We start from the raw sequence: 17,072 nt of genomic DNA, 5'->3' as shown, positions 1-17,072 counted from the left end.
TTAAATATTGTGTAGTCACAGGGCATGCCATAGTACCTAACAATTATACCTTCTTCTTCCATGCAAGTTTAAGTGAAAAATTCTGTATCTGATTCTGAAGCCCATTACCTCATAGCAAGCTTTATTTAATTTCTGTAGTATTTCTAACTTAAATAATGTTAGAGCCACCAAAACTTAAAGATGTTTATTTCATTTGTTTCTTGATTCTATTGTTTTTGTGCTATATCTTTTAAAATTTGTTTATTTATTTTATTTTTTATTTCAGACTGTTAACTTGTCTTTTTTTGTAAATTTAGCTACAATTTTCAAATCAAACCTCAATCTGTGTATAAGCTATTGCAACAAAATTACCTAAAATATCAAAAAATACAAAATAATAATAAATATATTGGTATTGACAGCCTATATATGGCAGTTCAGCCCGTTCTCATCCTTTAACGTCATATAGAACGCTATATGACAAAACGGCGCTATACTACGCACATGGCACCCTTTATCGTTAATATAACACGCGAACCCAAGACGTTATAAATCCTTTAGCGTGAATATGACACGCACACCCTACCCCACACCTAAACTTAGCCCTCACAGCACGTGTTATATTAACGATAACGGGTGCCATGTGCGTAGTATAGCGCCGTTTTGTCATATAGCGTTCTATATGCCGTTAAAGGATGAGAATGCGTTGGGCAGTTTGCCCTGTGGTACAAAGAAGGCAAGTAAGACAATGGATGACAGAGTATGTTACTAGACAAATTGGTATAATGTCACTTTGAGTTTGAGCCACCCTGCCATGAATCCCCCTCTGGCCTCTTCAAACACAGCACAACAACAATTTGAACCAACAAAAATATACTTCTTCAGGCACCGTGACAGAACATGATGACAAATCTAGGGATGCAAAGATTCCTTGAGGCAAATACAAATCACTGGGTGCCAACACCTAAAGGAAGTGCAATGCCATCTCAGAAAGTAAAGGACAATAGAAGGATATCGTCATGCACAACTTTGCTGTGAGCCTTGTAATAGTTCGGTGTTGATTTGTAACATGTTATTGATATATGGGTCTGCTGGTTTGCAGGCTTCACATAAACTAATGTGAAGCAAAATAAAGGCCAATTCACACTGGACTAACATGGCCGACCAACACGGACAATCACCCGATTACACTACGTCACTTCACAGGTATTCCACGACCCCACAAACACAGATTAAACATGTTCAATCAATGAAAACAAGCGCTCCAAACAGTAATTATATCCAGATCTTACTTTCAAGCATATCCACCGAGAAAGGGAAAGAAAAAGAAAAAAGGGAAAGGGCAATGGCAAGACAGAAATAGTAAATACAAACTAGTTTGGCCTTGAGTCCTGTGTGTTCGTGTGCAGACAGTGTGTTATTCTGTATGCTGCAGCAGGCATGATAATGTGCCATCATACCATTCCATCATATGCACAGATGCCACACACACACACACACACACACACAATCCTGACACTGACACACATGCCTGGAGGACTGAGCCATATCAGCAGCAGCTAAACTCTCAGAACATCGATGGTACCAAACGGGCCAGCTGGGAGAGCAAGAGACCACATGATTAATCAGACGCTTTTTCAGTATTTAAATGACATTTTAAAAATAGATGCTCTTCAAGACAGATCTGAACTGTTTTATATGCTGTAGCTCAAATATGTTTCTTTGACCATGTTGACCATTTGAAAATGTGTCAGTTGTGCTGTTTTAGTTTTGGTTGAAACTGTGATTTTTTTTTTTTAGGATTCTCTGCTGAATAGAAAGTCTTTACTGTCACTTTTAATAAATGTATTGTCTCCTTGCAGAATAAAATTATCAATTTCTTTTGAAAGCAAAATCTTATTGACCCCAAATTTCTGTCAGGTAGTGTATGGATTGGATCAGTGCACAGATGTAAATAAAGATACATTAAACTTTGACCTCTGGCCCTTAGGAAGATGCTCTGTATGTGTTCTATATTATATTGAGACAATATATTCTTAAACAAGTATTAATCTATTACATTTATAATTTTTCTCAATAACTAATCATACAACAATTTTGAGAAAAAAAAAAGAAAAAAAAAAAAAAAACTGGCCCTGAATTTCAAAATGACTGTTCATTTCTTTTTAATGAAATGTTTTATTTTCGATAAATAAAAATCCAATCAATCAAATTAAAGATTATTAGAATTATAATTCTTCAATTTAAAACAACCAGAGAGAACAGCATTTAAAAGTAATATTAAATTATATAAGATATGCGTAATCATGACCCTTTGCTCTGATTTCTCCTGTCATGTATCAGTTGACTTTCCCCAGTCAAGATCCAGTAAATCCTGTCAGTGAAAAAATTACACAGATAACTTACTATCCAAATCAGTTTACATCAAAGAGCTGTGCGCCTTTAAAAAAACTTTGTTTATTAGCAAGTAGTGTACATAAGTGCATGTGTGTGTGTGTGAACTATCTCAGAGGACGTCCTTCTATTGTTATTGCCACATATAGCCAGCTGTGCAGATCCACCCCCCCCCCACCCCCCACCCACCCACCCACCAAATCCCTGGATTACTAAAGGGAGTTTGTGTGTGTGAGCATGTTGAGTGAGAAAGAAAGAGGAAAGAACGAGCGCAGGATAAAACCTCTTAGCAGTCCTCACATGTCGCAGAAATGTAGCCCAAAACTGACCAAATATGATTATAACTGCAGCACACAGACTGCCAAAACTGTCAAAACGAGTGTCAAAACTGATCAATATAATCACATCCTTAATTGAACATCTTCCCCATAATCCTTCCCTTATAGACAGTCCAACAGCAATCCCACTCTCTCTGTAACAGTAATCAGATTAAAATCCCACTGCATGTGAAATTATGCAAAGGAGATTAACCAGTGGTCAATGGCTGGATTATCCTCCTAGTGAGAAGTTATCTGGAGACCTTCACCTTTGTACTAACAATTATAAATAAAATAAAAAGTTGCAAAATTTAATCTGAATGAATTAAACTCTTTCTCGATGGTGACCACACACACACATATGCACAGAGCCCTAAAACTTTAAGACTTTAAAATAAATCAAACGTAAATGATTTAACTGTGACTAGATGATTGACAGCATGCATATAACTAAGCAAGACAGTGGTTCATTAAAGAAGTAGTAGCCTATGTCATGTATGTTATTTTAGGGCATAGTATAAGTAGGTGAATTGGGATACAGCTGACTCTCCTCTCTTTCGCTGTTTAACCTTAGAGGTGGTCGCCATGGCTAAGGCTGGAACCATGGTGTTTGTTTTCATGTTGCCGTGGCGTGTCAACAGATGGCTTCAGCGTGTCAGAGAGGCCAGGCAAAAGTTGCTTGATGACTTTTGTGCTCGATCTGATCTCACGCATACACAAAAAAAAAAATCTCACAAGAACCTCTCTGGCAGGTTTTTCAGGTCAAAAGAACTTGATATGAGATGTCAAAGATCCGGCATGCTGAAAGAGCAAATATCTGGTCTGCTTGGACAGATACTAGATCAAAGTTTCCAAAATGGGAACTTCTCCCTAAAGCCCAATCTAACTCAGGAATATTTAACTAGCACATGGAGGTCACCTCTAAGGGAGAGTCACGTGACTAACATTTCAAGGTACTATAAATTCCCACAGAAAATCCGGTTATTACACATTCAATTGATAGGACTAGTAGATCACTGACACCTACTTTCTTTTTCTTCCAATCATCCACAAGGTCTTTATATTCTCCCGGACTACTTTTCACTGGAGCCAGTTAATTGTCTTCCCTCTGTTAGACAATTTTCTCTCCTCCTACATTATTATCATAGATGGTAAAACTTTGAAAACAGAACAGAGAAACAGAAAATGGTTTTCTTTCATAAAAGGTAAAAATCATTCAAACGGAAAAGAACAAACAAAGCATGACTGTCTTTTCGTTACAGCTCAGATTTGAAACTCTTTATGCTCCATTGCTTTGTATAATTGAGACAAAATTCATAGAAGTTGAACTGAACTCAACAGTGTGCAACTGTGTGAAGGGTTTTGGCAGATGAAGAGATCTTGAAAACAGATGCAATAGAGAGTTTGGAAAGATGTCTGGAAAATATTCTGTAGTAAAAGGCAAAAGACTGAAGGCTTATGTTCAGTAAATTTTGCTAGCAAAAGGCCCCTTTTCCACTGTCTCTGGTACAGTGATGCATGAAGCAGCATTTACCAGAGTATGTGAGCGGAGTGGAGCTGCAATAATTTCCCCTCCGCGTTCCAAGCATTCAATAATCACCTCACTCCAGCTCCGCTCCGTTCACCATTTCCCGCTCCACTCCTCGCTCACTGATATCACTCCTTGAGGAAATTGCGGCTAAAGTATTTACAAATATGCTTTGAAATCTCGCAAAAGTTCTGTACGTAGGCCCATTCAATGAAGAAATAAATAGACAATACTATATAGGCTAATACTGCATGCAAACTTTTCTTAAGACATGCTGGGGATTCTTATCCATGGGGATATTCAAATTAATTAACCAATTACTAATACCCTTGATCAGTTCTACCAAACGTGGATGTTTTTCCACTAGGAAACGAACATTGTTATTATGTTTTGATTGATAAAGCTACTTTGATGCAATCTATATTGTGAAAAGCGCTATCTAAATATACTTGACTTGACTTGCTAAGCTTATTAATGGTTATTAACAGCATTGAAGTTTAAATATTGTTGCTTTTTGCAGTGCGAATTTTGTTTGGAAAAACGAAAATAACAAAGTTTTCATCAGTTATTTTATCTAGAGGTCGCTACATTTCTTTTTTTTATTTATTTATTTATTTATTTATTTTTTATTTAACAGTCAGACATACATACAAACAAACCAACATAGTGCAGTAGTGACCAATCTTGTAAATCCATAATTCCAGCAGAGTGATTTAAGTGTTTGATCTAAGTGTGTAAGTGAGCGTGGGTATGTGTATGTGTGTGTACACAAAGTAACCATTTATTATTTATTACCATTGTCATTACCATCACCATCCCACTGCCCACTACCACCATACTGCCCATATTGTGTTTGTAGATTTTTATTTCCATCCTTCCTCCTATGTAACAATTGCCATTGTCAATTCTGTATAAAATAAAGTATGATAATAATATAATATAATATAATATAATATAATATAATATAATATAATATAATATAATATAATATAATATAATATAATATAATATAATATAAGACAACCTTCCCCCACATCTCATCAGTCCCTATCTTTTCCTATTTTTCTGTTTTTTTTTTTTTTTGTTTTGTTTTTGTGTGTGTTATGTGCAATGTCTAAAGTGCATTAAAAGAGGGAGTACAGTGCGAGAGTGTCTCAAATTGGCCCAGAGATGCTGTCCCGTTGAAACCACTTCTCGCCTGTCTTGCCTGCCTTGGTGTTTGCAATGTTTTTCCAAATATACTTATTCTTTTTTTTTTTCCCCTATTCTATGTTGTGGTGCATTAAAAACCCATGAAGAGATAAGGGGGAAGTTGTTTCAATAATGATGACAATGACGCTTAATTCTAGTTCTACATTCTAATTCTACAGCATTGACAATGGCAATATTGATGATAATAATAATAGTAATAATAATAATAATAATAAATGTCAATGATGATGGCAGTGGTGATCACAACGGTGAGAGCAAAAGACAGCAACAACAGCAATTACAACAATGAACAAACAAAAAATAAAATAAAAGTGAAAATAGGTCGCTACATTTCTTACAGATTTCTGCTCATTCGAAATCAAATATAGACAGCACTGTAAGATTGCATTAGTTTGAATGCATTAGTGAGAGAGCGATTGCGTCTCTGAATAAGTGCTACCTGTTTAAAATGTGCGTTCATCCGATCATATTTAGTAGCTTATCTATAAGGTAAATAAATTCCTTGAGAACTATAAACCTCCCGCTCATGTCCATCGCCGTAATCATAATCGTCATCACTCGACATCATAACCATTTTTTTCCTGAAATTTTCAACATTCTGTTGGTCAACAAGGCTTAATTTGCATGGAAAAGCTGATGGAAAATCTGTGTACAACTGATCCAGCCTAACGCAAAATCCAGATTGTGCGGATTCCTTTTAGAAAAATTTTCCCTGCAAAATTTTAATGAGCAATGTGACCGCACCTTTAGTATCAAGACTCAAGTTTGACGAACAAAAACATTACACTCCTAGTTTTAATTATCTTGAATCACACTACAACACATTATGTACCAATATAACCTGTATGTTTAAATACTGTCCTGAAACTATCATTCCATCAATATAACCTGTATGTATGTTTACAAGCAGTTATGAAACTATCATCCCATGAGTGTTTATAATGGAAGCCCCACCTTCCATAACATCGTCACAAAACCTTAATTAAAGGGATTTCACATGTACATACTGCAAAAATCAAGAACAGAATGCTATTCATAACCTGAGCCAAACAAACCAGTTTTTCTATTGAAAAAATGATGTGAAATCTTTTTAAAAATCTCACACAGAGAACATTTTTACACATCACATCAACTCTTGTGACTTATTCCCACATGCACCTAGACACGACCAAAACGCAGCCCTGAATGTTAGCAAAGACCATGTCAACTAGACAGTCCCCTGTGAAGTCCTCGTCGACACGACAACCATCAGCAGAGATCCTCAAGAGAGACCACAAGAACTAAACAAGCTCTCCGCACAGACCCCATGGCCAGCTTCGGCTCCATACCGGCGTGATGAATCCATCTTTAAGCTAATTGATCTGAATAAATTATTGAATGTTACTGATCCCAATCTGAATTTTGAATTCCTACTTCTGATGCAGCCTGAATCAAACAGCTTTCATTCATTGGTCAGAGGAGAACTGGTCCTCCGATGGAGCATGGCTTCTCCCAAGGTTTTTTTCTCCATTCTGTCACCTGATGGAGTTTTGGGTTCCTTGCCACTGTCGTCTCAGCCTTGCTTAGTAGTGGACACTTAATATTCAACAATATTATTGATCTGACTGACAATGTTATATAAGAACTTCTCTGAGCTGGACAATGACAATTTTTTATCTTTTTTTGCAGAACTGCTTTATAGATGAAATGAACTAATTTAATAATTGATGATGTTTACAACGGAACTGAAGTAAGACTGAACTGACTTATAAATAACTGACAGCAGAAATGCATCACTGTAAAGCTTCTTTAAAGCAGATTGTATTGTATCTATTATATAAAGCACTATATAAATAAAGGTAACTTGACATGGGGGATTCTTAACGTTAAAGATGTTCATTAGCAAAAGTCCTTACGTCAGGACTCCCAGATACCCCGCATACAGAGTCTGCAGAATCATTGCACCTCACAGCACTAAGTTACTTTTTGGATCAGCTAATCTCATTACAATCAATAATGCAGCTGTGGCACGTGGCCAAAATGGGCACTTAAATTAAACTGCGAACCAATAATGGTTATTAGCCTCGGTCTCCTCTTCTTTTCCAGAGCAACCCACTGACTGTGAAGAAATTTAAGATAAAGGACAGCAATTGCATAACTGCGTTCTGTAGCCTTCCCTTCCCCCACTTTTGACAACCTGAGAAAATAACTAGGCTGCTGAACTGGCACAACTATCAGCTGGAGACCTCAGTAAGGAAATGAGATGGAAGGATTTTCTCTCTTTTTTTTCGCCCACTTTCTATATAGCTCAGGTGCTGGAGCAAAGTTCACGGTATTGAAGTTTAAATCCCTTTGAAGGATTTGCTGTAAAAAGCAACTGGATGTAGTTGTCGGGTGAAAATGCCATTTCTATATTCTTTTGATATCTCATCAGGCTAAATGTGCAGATACCCATCGCTTAAAATGATGGTTAGACTTCTGATAAACTGATCTTCAAAGACTTCATCTAGTAAAAGCATTTATTCAAAATTCAGCCTGACCTCACAGCGGAAAGTGTCTAGAGAAGGAATGAATGGACGTCGGCCGTTTCACCTACTGGGCAGACTGAGCTTTGATATAGACACAGATCAAATACAGTTAAATATAGGAGTGGAGACCTTTACCCAACTCACCAGCCCTCAAACAAACCCGTAACCAGACAAAGGGCAACAGAGGAAAAAAGTTATCAAAGAGACCTTTTTGATTGTGGAACTGCAGAGATACTTGGCCACGAGATACTAAGTCGTTCACAAATAATAATTATCATAAATAGCGGTTACAATACTGCTGTATTGAATCACTTAAAGGGCACCTATTATGTCCCTTTTCACTAGATGTAGAAAAACTTGAAATTTGGTCACTTTTTGGGGCTCAGAAAAATGCCCCGTTTTAGTGTGTATACCTTTAAATACAATTGAGCTGTTGCTGCCGGCCCAGAGGGCAGAGCCTCACAAGCTCCACTTCAGTGGAGCTCCACTTCACTTTGACAGCGAATAACTTTGCATCTGAGGCGTCCAAAGACTTTATTTCTAAAGAAACACAACAATGTATAAAAGGCTCCATAACCTTGTATCTTACGTTATGGCCCAAATTTGGTTCCATGAGATAAAGCCCCTGAGGAGATGGTAGACTGAGGCCTGTCATGTGTAATACTCACTGCAGAGCAGATTTCTAGGAGGAGAGCAAGTGTGTGGTTGTTACACAAGAACCTGCATCCCCTGACACTCTAACACCCACACATTCACTAACAAGTAGTCAGGCCATGATATTATGCCCACACACACTTGCACCGCCTAAAAATACTCGTACACATGTATAAACATGCATGGAGCAATGAAAACACATGTGTATGTAAATACAAAACCTCCTACACCATTTTGTTTTAAGATAAAATTAAATTACTCACCCCTTGCCTGCAGGCCTGTTCGTTGAGTGCCCGCACCCAAGCTCTCTGCCAGTGCTCCCTGAACGACTTGAACACAAAGAGCGAAGACAAAAGCCCCTTGACACCTGCCTCCGTGTCAGTCCCTGCGCCATCTCGGCCCAGCCTCAGCCTCAAGAGGGAACCCCACACACCGCCCGTCAGTGTCTGGTGGGTTAGACTCAAGGGCAACCGCCATGGGGTGTCCTTCTTGCCCTGAACCCTGGACCACCTAGGGCGAAGCAACCCCAGTGAGAACTGAACTAGCCAGGCTAGTACAACCAGCAGTGAGGCGCAGAAGAGCACCAACTGAACCAGCCAGCTCACGTCCTGGAAAGTCATCATCTCCCTAATCACTGATCACTTCAGTCTCATTTTTAAGAAGGGTTGAAAATCTTGATTCACGAAGGTTGGAAATCTGGGGAAAGGGTAGAGAGAGACCGAGAGTAAGTAGACTGGTAAAAGACCCGATGCATATACATATGGATATACTGCCATACAGCAATGACAAGACGTGTTACCAACATCTTAGGAAACACTGACATCTTAAAACGACAGTTCACTCGAAAAATTCAAACCATGTAATTTACTCACGGTCACATTCTTCTAAGCACATATGGGGCCATTCACACAGATGGTAGTAGATTGAAAAAATGCCCAAAGGTCCATAGAAGTGTTAATAAAAAAAATAAAAATAACTTTGTTTTACTTGAGTGCTGACCATGACCAAAGATGCATGTCTAGTGAATGTTCACATAGAAAAACAATGGGGGAAAAAAAATGTGTTCTATGTGAAAGACTTTAGTGAGCATTCACTTTCTTTGCATCTTTCTTTTATAGCAAAAAAGTGTGACAGTCATTCTCCTGTGTTCCATAGAAAAAAAAAGAAAGTGAGTCATACGTGTTTGGAACACCATGATGGTAAATAACTGATGAAATTTTTGGGGGGTGAACTGTGCCTTTAACAAAAGTTAATTCATTCACAGATGGGAAAATCAGTTTTTTTTAAAATTTACATACAGTATATACCATAGGCCAATGTTTTCTTACCAAACTAATATATCACTAAAGTGATGTTGCTTATACAAACAAGCCTTGTTTTATTTACTGCCTTACAATCACAATTTCCACTCAACCAAACGGTTACCAAAGGGTACAAGTCATGCTCTTATCAGAGATTTACAAGTGCATGTCTCCTGTTAGTATCGCCACCTGTTCTTAAAAGTTTAAACAATTAAGCAAACTGACTAAGCATTTCGGTGAAAGTGTGACATTCAATGCCTGTCCTGAAACCGGAGAAGTGCCTAACTTCTTCCAGAAAACTAACTCAGATCGGTTGCACAGTCTAGTCTTGCGTGAAGCCTGTCTCATTCAAACTGTCACATTACTGGCAGTCCAGCAGCGATGATAGTAGCTGTGTTCTGGGTCAGTGCTGCATTGAAACGTCGAGTTTAGATCATCATGACCCAATGTAGCGATTAATTTACATTCCCTTCTTTTTAATAGCTATTCTAAGATTGTTCTTATACAGCGTATAATGTTGTTCATATCAAACCATGTATGTTTAATTACGTCCCCTCACTGGTCACCATTGAAATAGCTGTTTCAAACCCTACCTAGACAGCATTTGTGTGCATCTGATTCAGTTCAGTCAGTTCAGCTGACTCTAAACGCGCCTACGATTATTAACAAAAATGCTGCACGCGCATTCGACGCCGAATGTTCCTATTATTTGAAAGAAAAATCAATAGAAAGGAATGATTACCGAACAGATGAGAAACGCCGTCTTTGGACGCGGACTAGCTACAGAACACCAGCTCAATGGCTACATAATTTCTTCGTAATTCCAGCACTAGTCTTCAGGTACGAGCATCTTCCACAAACCTGTGTTGATCGGCATGACCTCCGTTACGTGGATATTTAGCATGCTACATAAAACTGTACATTTATTATATCCTGTGCTGTCAACGCAAGAGAAATGTGTCCCCCTCCCACCGTTGGTGTCGGACGGTCTGTAATGGTAATGCGCAAGAACAGAACAGTCGAGCTGTCAAATAGTGTAGCAACACAAACCCACACCGCGTACGCGCTTTGCACGTATTTAAAGAGACACGCACACTTTTAGGGCTGTCGATAGTGCGCACGCGCACATTCCCTGCCTGTGCTCCTGAAACGCATGAAGTAACTCCAGAGAATGTCTATAATTGTCAATTGTGTCACGTACCGTTAGACGTTTTACCCTGTAAAAGCCAAAAGTTTTGTTTTTGGTGACTTTTTTCATATTACTTTTAGAATTATTTTATTAATTCCTTGCAAAAATGTACATTCATAATAAATAAGTATAATAACATCAATAAAGATGTTATTTATTTGAATTCTTTTATATTTAATTTATCTCAAATCAATTGCTTGTAAGATTATTTTATGAAATAATACTGCTATTAAAAAAAATAATATAATACATTTTAGTTATATTGCTATTATAATAGAGTGAGCATAACCTGCGATATCCCCGCTCCAAGGCATTGTCTGACATTTTTTAAAATACCCACACCTCGAAATTAAATATTTTTGTATGCTTGTTTTGATTAAACTGTCAAAACGTACAATCAATATTTTATCAAAATATATAATTACAGCATTGCATTTTGGAAAATAATAAAATGAATGGATATAATAGTATAAATATGTGTTTTAGAAAGACCAAATAATAAAAATACTGTTTATTATTATTATTAATATTATTATTAGTAGTAGTATAAATATATAGTAGTAGTAGTGGTTGTGGTGGTGGTAGTAGTAGTAGTAGTAGTAATAGTAGTAGCAGCAGCAGTACATTATTAGTAAAATGCTCCTAAACGGAAAATGGGACCTTTACCAGAGCCCGTCTTTCTCTTTTTGTTTCCGGCTGTGTTACAACTGCAAAAGTTCGACTGAAACCAAGATGATGAAAATACATATTTATATATTTATCTGATTAACCACCTAACGTTACCTGCTCTCTAACGTGTATTTAGCAACCTTGCGCTTTAAAGCTTTTGTTATCGTACCAACAACTTATAAGTGTATATTAAGCGAGTCGTATTAATATAAGCAGTCGGCGGACGGATTATGTTGACGGAAGTAGACGTGGATTTTGATGAGATCAGAGCTCTACACACACTATAAACTGACATATATATCACGGTTGGATGTAAAAGCTGTTTACATTATTCCGACGAGTTACTAGTTACTCATAACTTCAACCGGTAGTTATTTGGGCTGGGTTCTTATTCTAGATTGCCTGTAATTTAACGTTACCTTATGTAAATCCAGCTGTCAACGTCAAGTCAATGAACTGTCATTCATTGATTCAGTGCTTTTGTGTGCGCTTTCATGCCAGTGGTGTCTACAGCAATGTCTATAGATTTATTTGAAATGTAGTTAAATTATTTGTCAACCTCGAAACATGCTCAATTAATGACAGCTTAACTATGTATATACAACATAATTGTATTGAAAGTTGCTGACAGGAAGCGAACTCTGTTTTCAACGAGATTTGTCGACATATAACGGCTTGGATAATACAGTAAATACAGTGTATTGCAATTTTATAGACTAGAGTTTTAGTCAATGGAGAAGATGTCTCCAATTCCTGTTCTTCCTCTTATCATCAACTCTTGTATGTCTGCACTGGGGTGCATTGCAACAGTCAAGCTTATTCCTGCTTTTAAGGATCATTTCATATCTGCAAGACTCTATGGAATGGACCTAAATAAAACCATAAAGAAAGAGGTGTAAGTGATTGATTTTCTTTATATTATTGTGCATTAAAAGTATGCATTGCAATTTGATGTCTGATACCTGAATTCAATTTTCTCTCCTTATTAACCAGACCCGAATCACAAGGTGTAATCAGTGGCACAGTCTTCCTCATCATTCTCTTCCTCTTCATCCCTGTCCCCTTCCTCCAGTGCTTTATGGGAGAGAAGTGTCAACGCTTCCCTCACAACGAGGTGAGCGAATGATTCCCTAATCATAAATAATAAACATTTCAAGAATGTTTGAGGTCAGTAAAATAAATTATGTTGAAAGAAGTATTTATTTTTTTAGAAAAGATTTCTATGTAAAATAAATGCAGTTCTCTTGAATTTTCTATTCACAAAGAATCATGAAAAAATTTATCATGTATTCCACAAAAATCAAGCAACACAACTGTTATTAACATCTATAATAATAATAAGCAGAAATGATTCTTGAGCAGCAAATCAGCATATTAGACTGATTTTGAAAGGAGTAATGGTACTGAAAATGTAGCTTTGCCATCACAGGAATTAAAAAAAAAAACAGTTAGTATATTTATTCTGTTATAAATAAATATTTCTGAATATTTTTTTTCCCAAGATATAACTGTTTTCACTGTATTTTTCAAATAAATGCAACCTAGGAGAACATAACAAACTTTTTTCACAAAACATTAAAAAGTCTTAATGACCCAAAACCTTTTTTTACCAGTAGTGTGTTAGACAAAAATGATACGGCAAACTAATTTGAACCTTGGCCTCAAATGACTTTGATACCAGAGAAACTTCATAGCCATACATGCAGTGGGGAAATCATGCATTTGTGGACATGTGCAACCTTGCTGAATAATTTAGCCACATATAATTGTAATAAAATGGCATTCATTCTGTTTCAAGGTATCTATTGAAGTACTATGGTGTTACTATGTGATACCATCATTGTGATATTTGTGCACTACAGTATTCCAATATTTCCTGTACTAAAATATTTATACAATTTGTTCTTTTGTCTCTTCTTGATCAATGATATGTCCATGTTAGTTTGTGCAACTGATCGGTGCATTGTTAGCCATCTGCTGCATGATATTCTTGGGTTTTGCTGATGATGTTCTGAACCTACGATGGAGACACAAGCTACTGCTGCCCACTATGGCCTCCCTGCCTCTACTCATGGTCTACTTTACAAACTTTGGCAACACTGTGATTGTCGTGCCCAAACCTTTTCGTGTCCTGCTGGGAATGCATCTGGACTTGGGTGAGTTTGACGGTCAGATAGTATGCTTAAATGTCTGGTGCTCTGTCTTGACACAGAGAGGTTGATTTTATTGGCATTTTGTTTGATATGTAGAATATGTTTTTTGTATTCTAAATAGATTTTTTATATGCGTTTCAGGCATTCTGTATTATGTGTATATGGGAATGTTGGCTGTGTTCTGCACAAATGCCATCAACATCTTGGCCGGTATCAATGGTATTGAGTCTGGACAAGCTCTCTTCATATCTGGCTCCATCATTCTCTTTAATTTACTGGAGCTCAATGGTAAGAGGAGAGCCTATTTTCAACATATTTGATAATTTTTTTACATGCTGGTCAAAATTTTTGAATAATTAAGATTTGTTTAATGTTCACCCAGCACGCATTTGTATGATACAAAAATACCACCACTGTAATATTGCGAAATATTATTACAATTTAAAATACTTGTTGTTATATTAATATATTTTAAAATGTTAAAACTAAATCAGTATATTAGACAAATTTCTGATGGATCGTGTGACACTGAGGACTGGAGTAATGATGCTGAAAATTCAGCTTAAATTCAGTAAATAATGGAAATAATGGAATAAATAATGGAATCATTAACCAATAATGGAAATCATAATGATATAAAAGTTTTTAAAAAGATTAAACATTTTGAACTATTCCAAACTTTTGACTATTATATATAGAAATGATTTAAGTTATTGCTCAAACCTCACTGACATTGCTTGAGTTTATTTAAATAAGTCTGCACTGCAGCTATATTCTCTCTCTTAAAGAGAATTATCTTGAATTATTAAATTGATCTTTGATTAACATTTCTTTTTCAGGAGACTACAGGGATGACCATGTTTTCTCTTTGTATTTCATGATTCCCTTTTTCTTCACCACATTAGCCCTCTTCTACCACAACTGGTTTGTAAAAACTATTTCTTTTTGATTATCTTTATCTGTGAAATATGGTTTAGTTTAAGACAGGCCTCTGAAATACTGTACTCTGTAAGTTATTATACTTGACTATCAAGACTATCAAAAATAGTCTTCACCTCAACCACTTTTGTTTTTGAACAAATAACAAACCTCTACTTTGAATACCTCTCAGGTACCCTTCCTCTGTGTTTGTGGGAGACACTTTCTGTTACTTTGCTGGAATGACGTTTGCTGTGGTCGGGATACTCGGACACTTTAGTAAGACCATGCTGCTTTTCTTCATCCCCCAAGTCATCAACTTCATTTACTCCCTGCCTCAGCTGTTTCACATTATTCCCTGCCCCAGACATCGCCTTCCTAGGTAGGTTTTTACACTAACATTTTAAAATCATACTATAATGAATACTCTTTTGTTTTATTCGCAGAGTGGAATTTAATTTGACCTAAAATTCTCATAAGTTCTTTGTAATCAAAGTCTTCATGCATTACAGTTATAATATGTACAGCGTTTCCTAAGCATTTACACCATAGATAAAGCAACAGGAAACGGCTTTGAGAGCTTGACCTCTAAAATTGATTAATACAGGTTACAGTCTGACACAGGAAAACTTGGCATGAGCTATTCCAAGTTCAAACAGAAGGACCTAGGCAAATTAGGACAACTTATTCTGAAGGTAAATACACATGCCACTATCAGTATTTATCATTCGAAATGGGTTTAGGGCTGTTTGTTTGAAAGGAATGTTGTTGATGGCCAACAAAAGATCTAAGAGCACATCCTATTTGGTATTCGGTGTTTGAATGTGATTTCCTCTTGTATCCTGCAGGTGGCAGAAATGCTATGGCTTCTGGATGTGCGTAGAGGGCTGGAAGGAGATGATGAGTTTATTGAGTGTAACAACATGACCCTTATCAACCTGGTTCTAAAAGTACTGGGACCTACCCATGAGAGAAACCTTACTGCAATCATGCTGTTAATGCAGGTGAATCCCTAGTCCAGATGTAATGTGCAATACTATGGTTATTTCAATTCAAAGTGGTTTGTAACAGTAAAGTGGTTTGTGATATATTACAACCTCACTAAAGTATGAGAAAGCATCATTAGTGGTTCAGTGTTATTTAAAGCAGAAAGGCATAACATGCTGTTCAAAATGCTTTACATTAAAATTATAATCAAATATCAACAGCAACATCACATCCAAATAAAAACTTGCATCAAACATAAGGGATAAAAGAAATGAAATGCAACACATACAGTATAAAATACTAAAACATATGAAGGACAAACATAGAGGTAAAACTAATCACCTACAACACAAAATACAAATTTATTAAAGGCATAATTCAGAGTAACTAGTTAAATCCCAGAGTAAAAAGTTGTTTTTAACTTTCTTTTTAAAATAATTGTACTAGTGTAGCTTCCCTAATATCTGATGGTAGTGTGTTCCACAGTTTTTGGTACATAATTCGCAAAGGCCACATCAACAATTTTCTTTCTTCTGTAGCTAAGAGAACCTCCAATAAACCTGCATTAGAAGTTCTTAATGTTCTTCAAAGGAGACTGTTGTTTTGGTAGATTTAAATAATATTACAATTCTTACTATATTTCTTTCTTAGGTCTTGGGGAGTGCTGTTGCGTTTGGAATCCGGTATCACCTTGTGCGTCTGTTCTACGACGTCTAGAAAACTTGCGATCCTGAGAGACTTTACAACCTGCTGCTTTCAATTAGAGAACAAACTGTATCAACAGATTATTCTTTTTTTATGGTCACTATACTGCCTGTCACCTATAAATGATGGAATCTCATTACAATACACAGTGTATTTCAGCACTTCTGTCTATAGATCTGCATGTAAAGGGACAAGTCTACACATTTGCCCTTCATTTTCATTGGAACAGGAAGGCTCATGCATAAGGATTTACAATAATTTGGGGGTGACTTGAAAAGCAGAGAGTTATATTTTGAAAGATGATTTGAAACACTTACATTCAGGGATATTTAAGGCAGTTGGGGAAATTTTTGAGAGCATTTCTGAAAGATTACTTGATATACAGTATGTACTTATATTTTTCTGTGTCAGATCTGATATTATACCTTTGACACATTTGAATAAACCAATGTGACAATGGACCACACTAGCTTCTGGGAAGAAAAATATCAATTTTGTCTACTGTTTTTGTACAGCACTCAGACATTAAGCCTAATCCATATTTGTAGTCATCTCACGT

The 17,072-nt window shown here is 36.6% G+C and overlaps 2 protein-coding genes across 4 annotated transcripts in view; one reads left to right on the top strand and one right to left on the bottom strand.

The window, feature by feature from the left end:
• The window catches only part of c2cd2l (c2cd2 like), a 29,037-nt gene extending 18,134 nt beyond the window's left edge, over nt 1-10,903 (bottom strand). For 2 of the 3 annotated variants that reach the window (XM_039658714.2, XM_039658716.2), the window contains exons 1-2: nt 10,635-10,898; nt 8,855-9,287 (exon numbers count right to left, since the gene is read on the bottom strand). In XM_039658714.2, the coding sequence (XP_039514648.2) occupies nt 8,855-9,214 (360 nt within the window). In that variant the 5' untranslated portion in view covers nt 9,215-9,287; nt 10,635-10,898. Of the gene's footprint in view, nt 1-8,854; nt 9,288-10,634 lie in introns of all 3 variants that reach the window. The other variant, XM_039658715.2, reaches the window with a different exon arrangement.
• A 919-nt stretch (nt 10,904-11,822) lies between these two features.
• dpagt1 (dolichyl-phosphate N-acetylglucosaminephosphotransferase 1) lies at nt 11,823-16,982 on the top strand. The gene is made up of 9 exons (XM_039659167.2): nt 11,823-12,645; nt 12,744-12,864; nt 13,693-13,906; nt 14,045-14,191; nt 14,743-14,827; nt 15,015-15,203; nt 15,429-15,516; nt 15,670-15,825; nt 16,460-16,982. The coding sequence occupies exons 1-9, from the start codon at nt 12,482-12,484 to the stop codon at nt 16,523-16,525; spliced, it is 1,230 nt and encodes a 409-aa protein (XP_039515101.2). The 5' UTR covers nt 11,823-12,481; the 3' UTR covers nt 16,526-16,982.
• Nucleotides 16,983-17,072: the final 90 nt, after the last annotated feature.

Source organism: Pimephales promelas, chromosome 4 (assembly GCF_988280905.1).
Source record: "Pimephales promelas chromosome 4, fPimPro1.hap1.1, whole genome shotgun sequence".
Taxonomy (NCBI): Eukaryota; Metazoa; Chordata; class Actinopteri; order Cypriniformes; family Leuciscidae; genus Pimephales; species Pimephales promelas.
The sequence above is the reverse complement of the archived record's forward strand: the minus strand, read 5'-3'. Positions and strand labels throughout refer to the sequence as shown.

What these genes read in the sequence shown, in the direction of transcription:
- dpagt1 (XM_039659167.2), top strand. Translation starts at nt 12,482, where the DNA reads ATGGAGAAGATGTCTCCAATTCCTGTTCTTCCTCTTATCATCAACTCT. An exon ending in AACGCTTCCCTCACAACGAG is followed by an intron (nt 12,865 to 13,692) that starts GTGAGCGAATGA and finishes TGTCCATGTTAG; the next exon opens with TTTGTGCAACTGATCGGTGC. An exon ending in GCCCTCTTCTACCACAACTG is followed by an intron (nt 14,828 to 15,014) that starts GTTTGTAAAAAC and finishes AATACCTCTCAG; the next exon opens with GTACCCTTCCTCTGTGTTTG.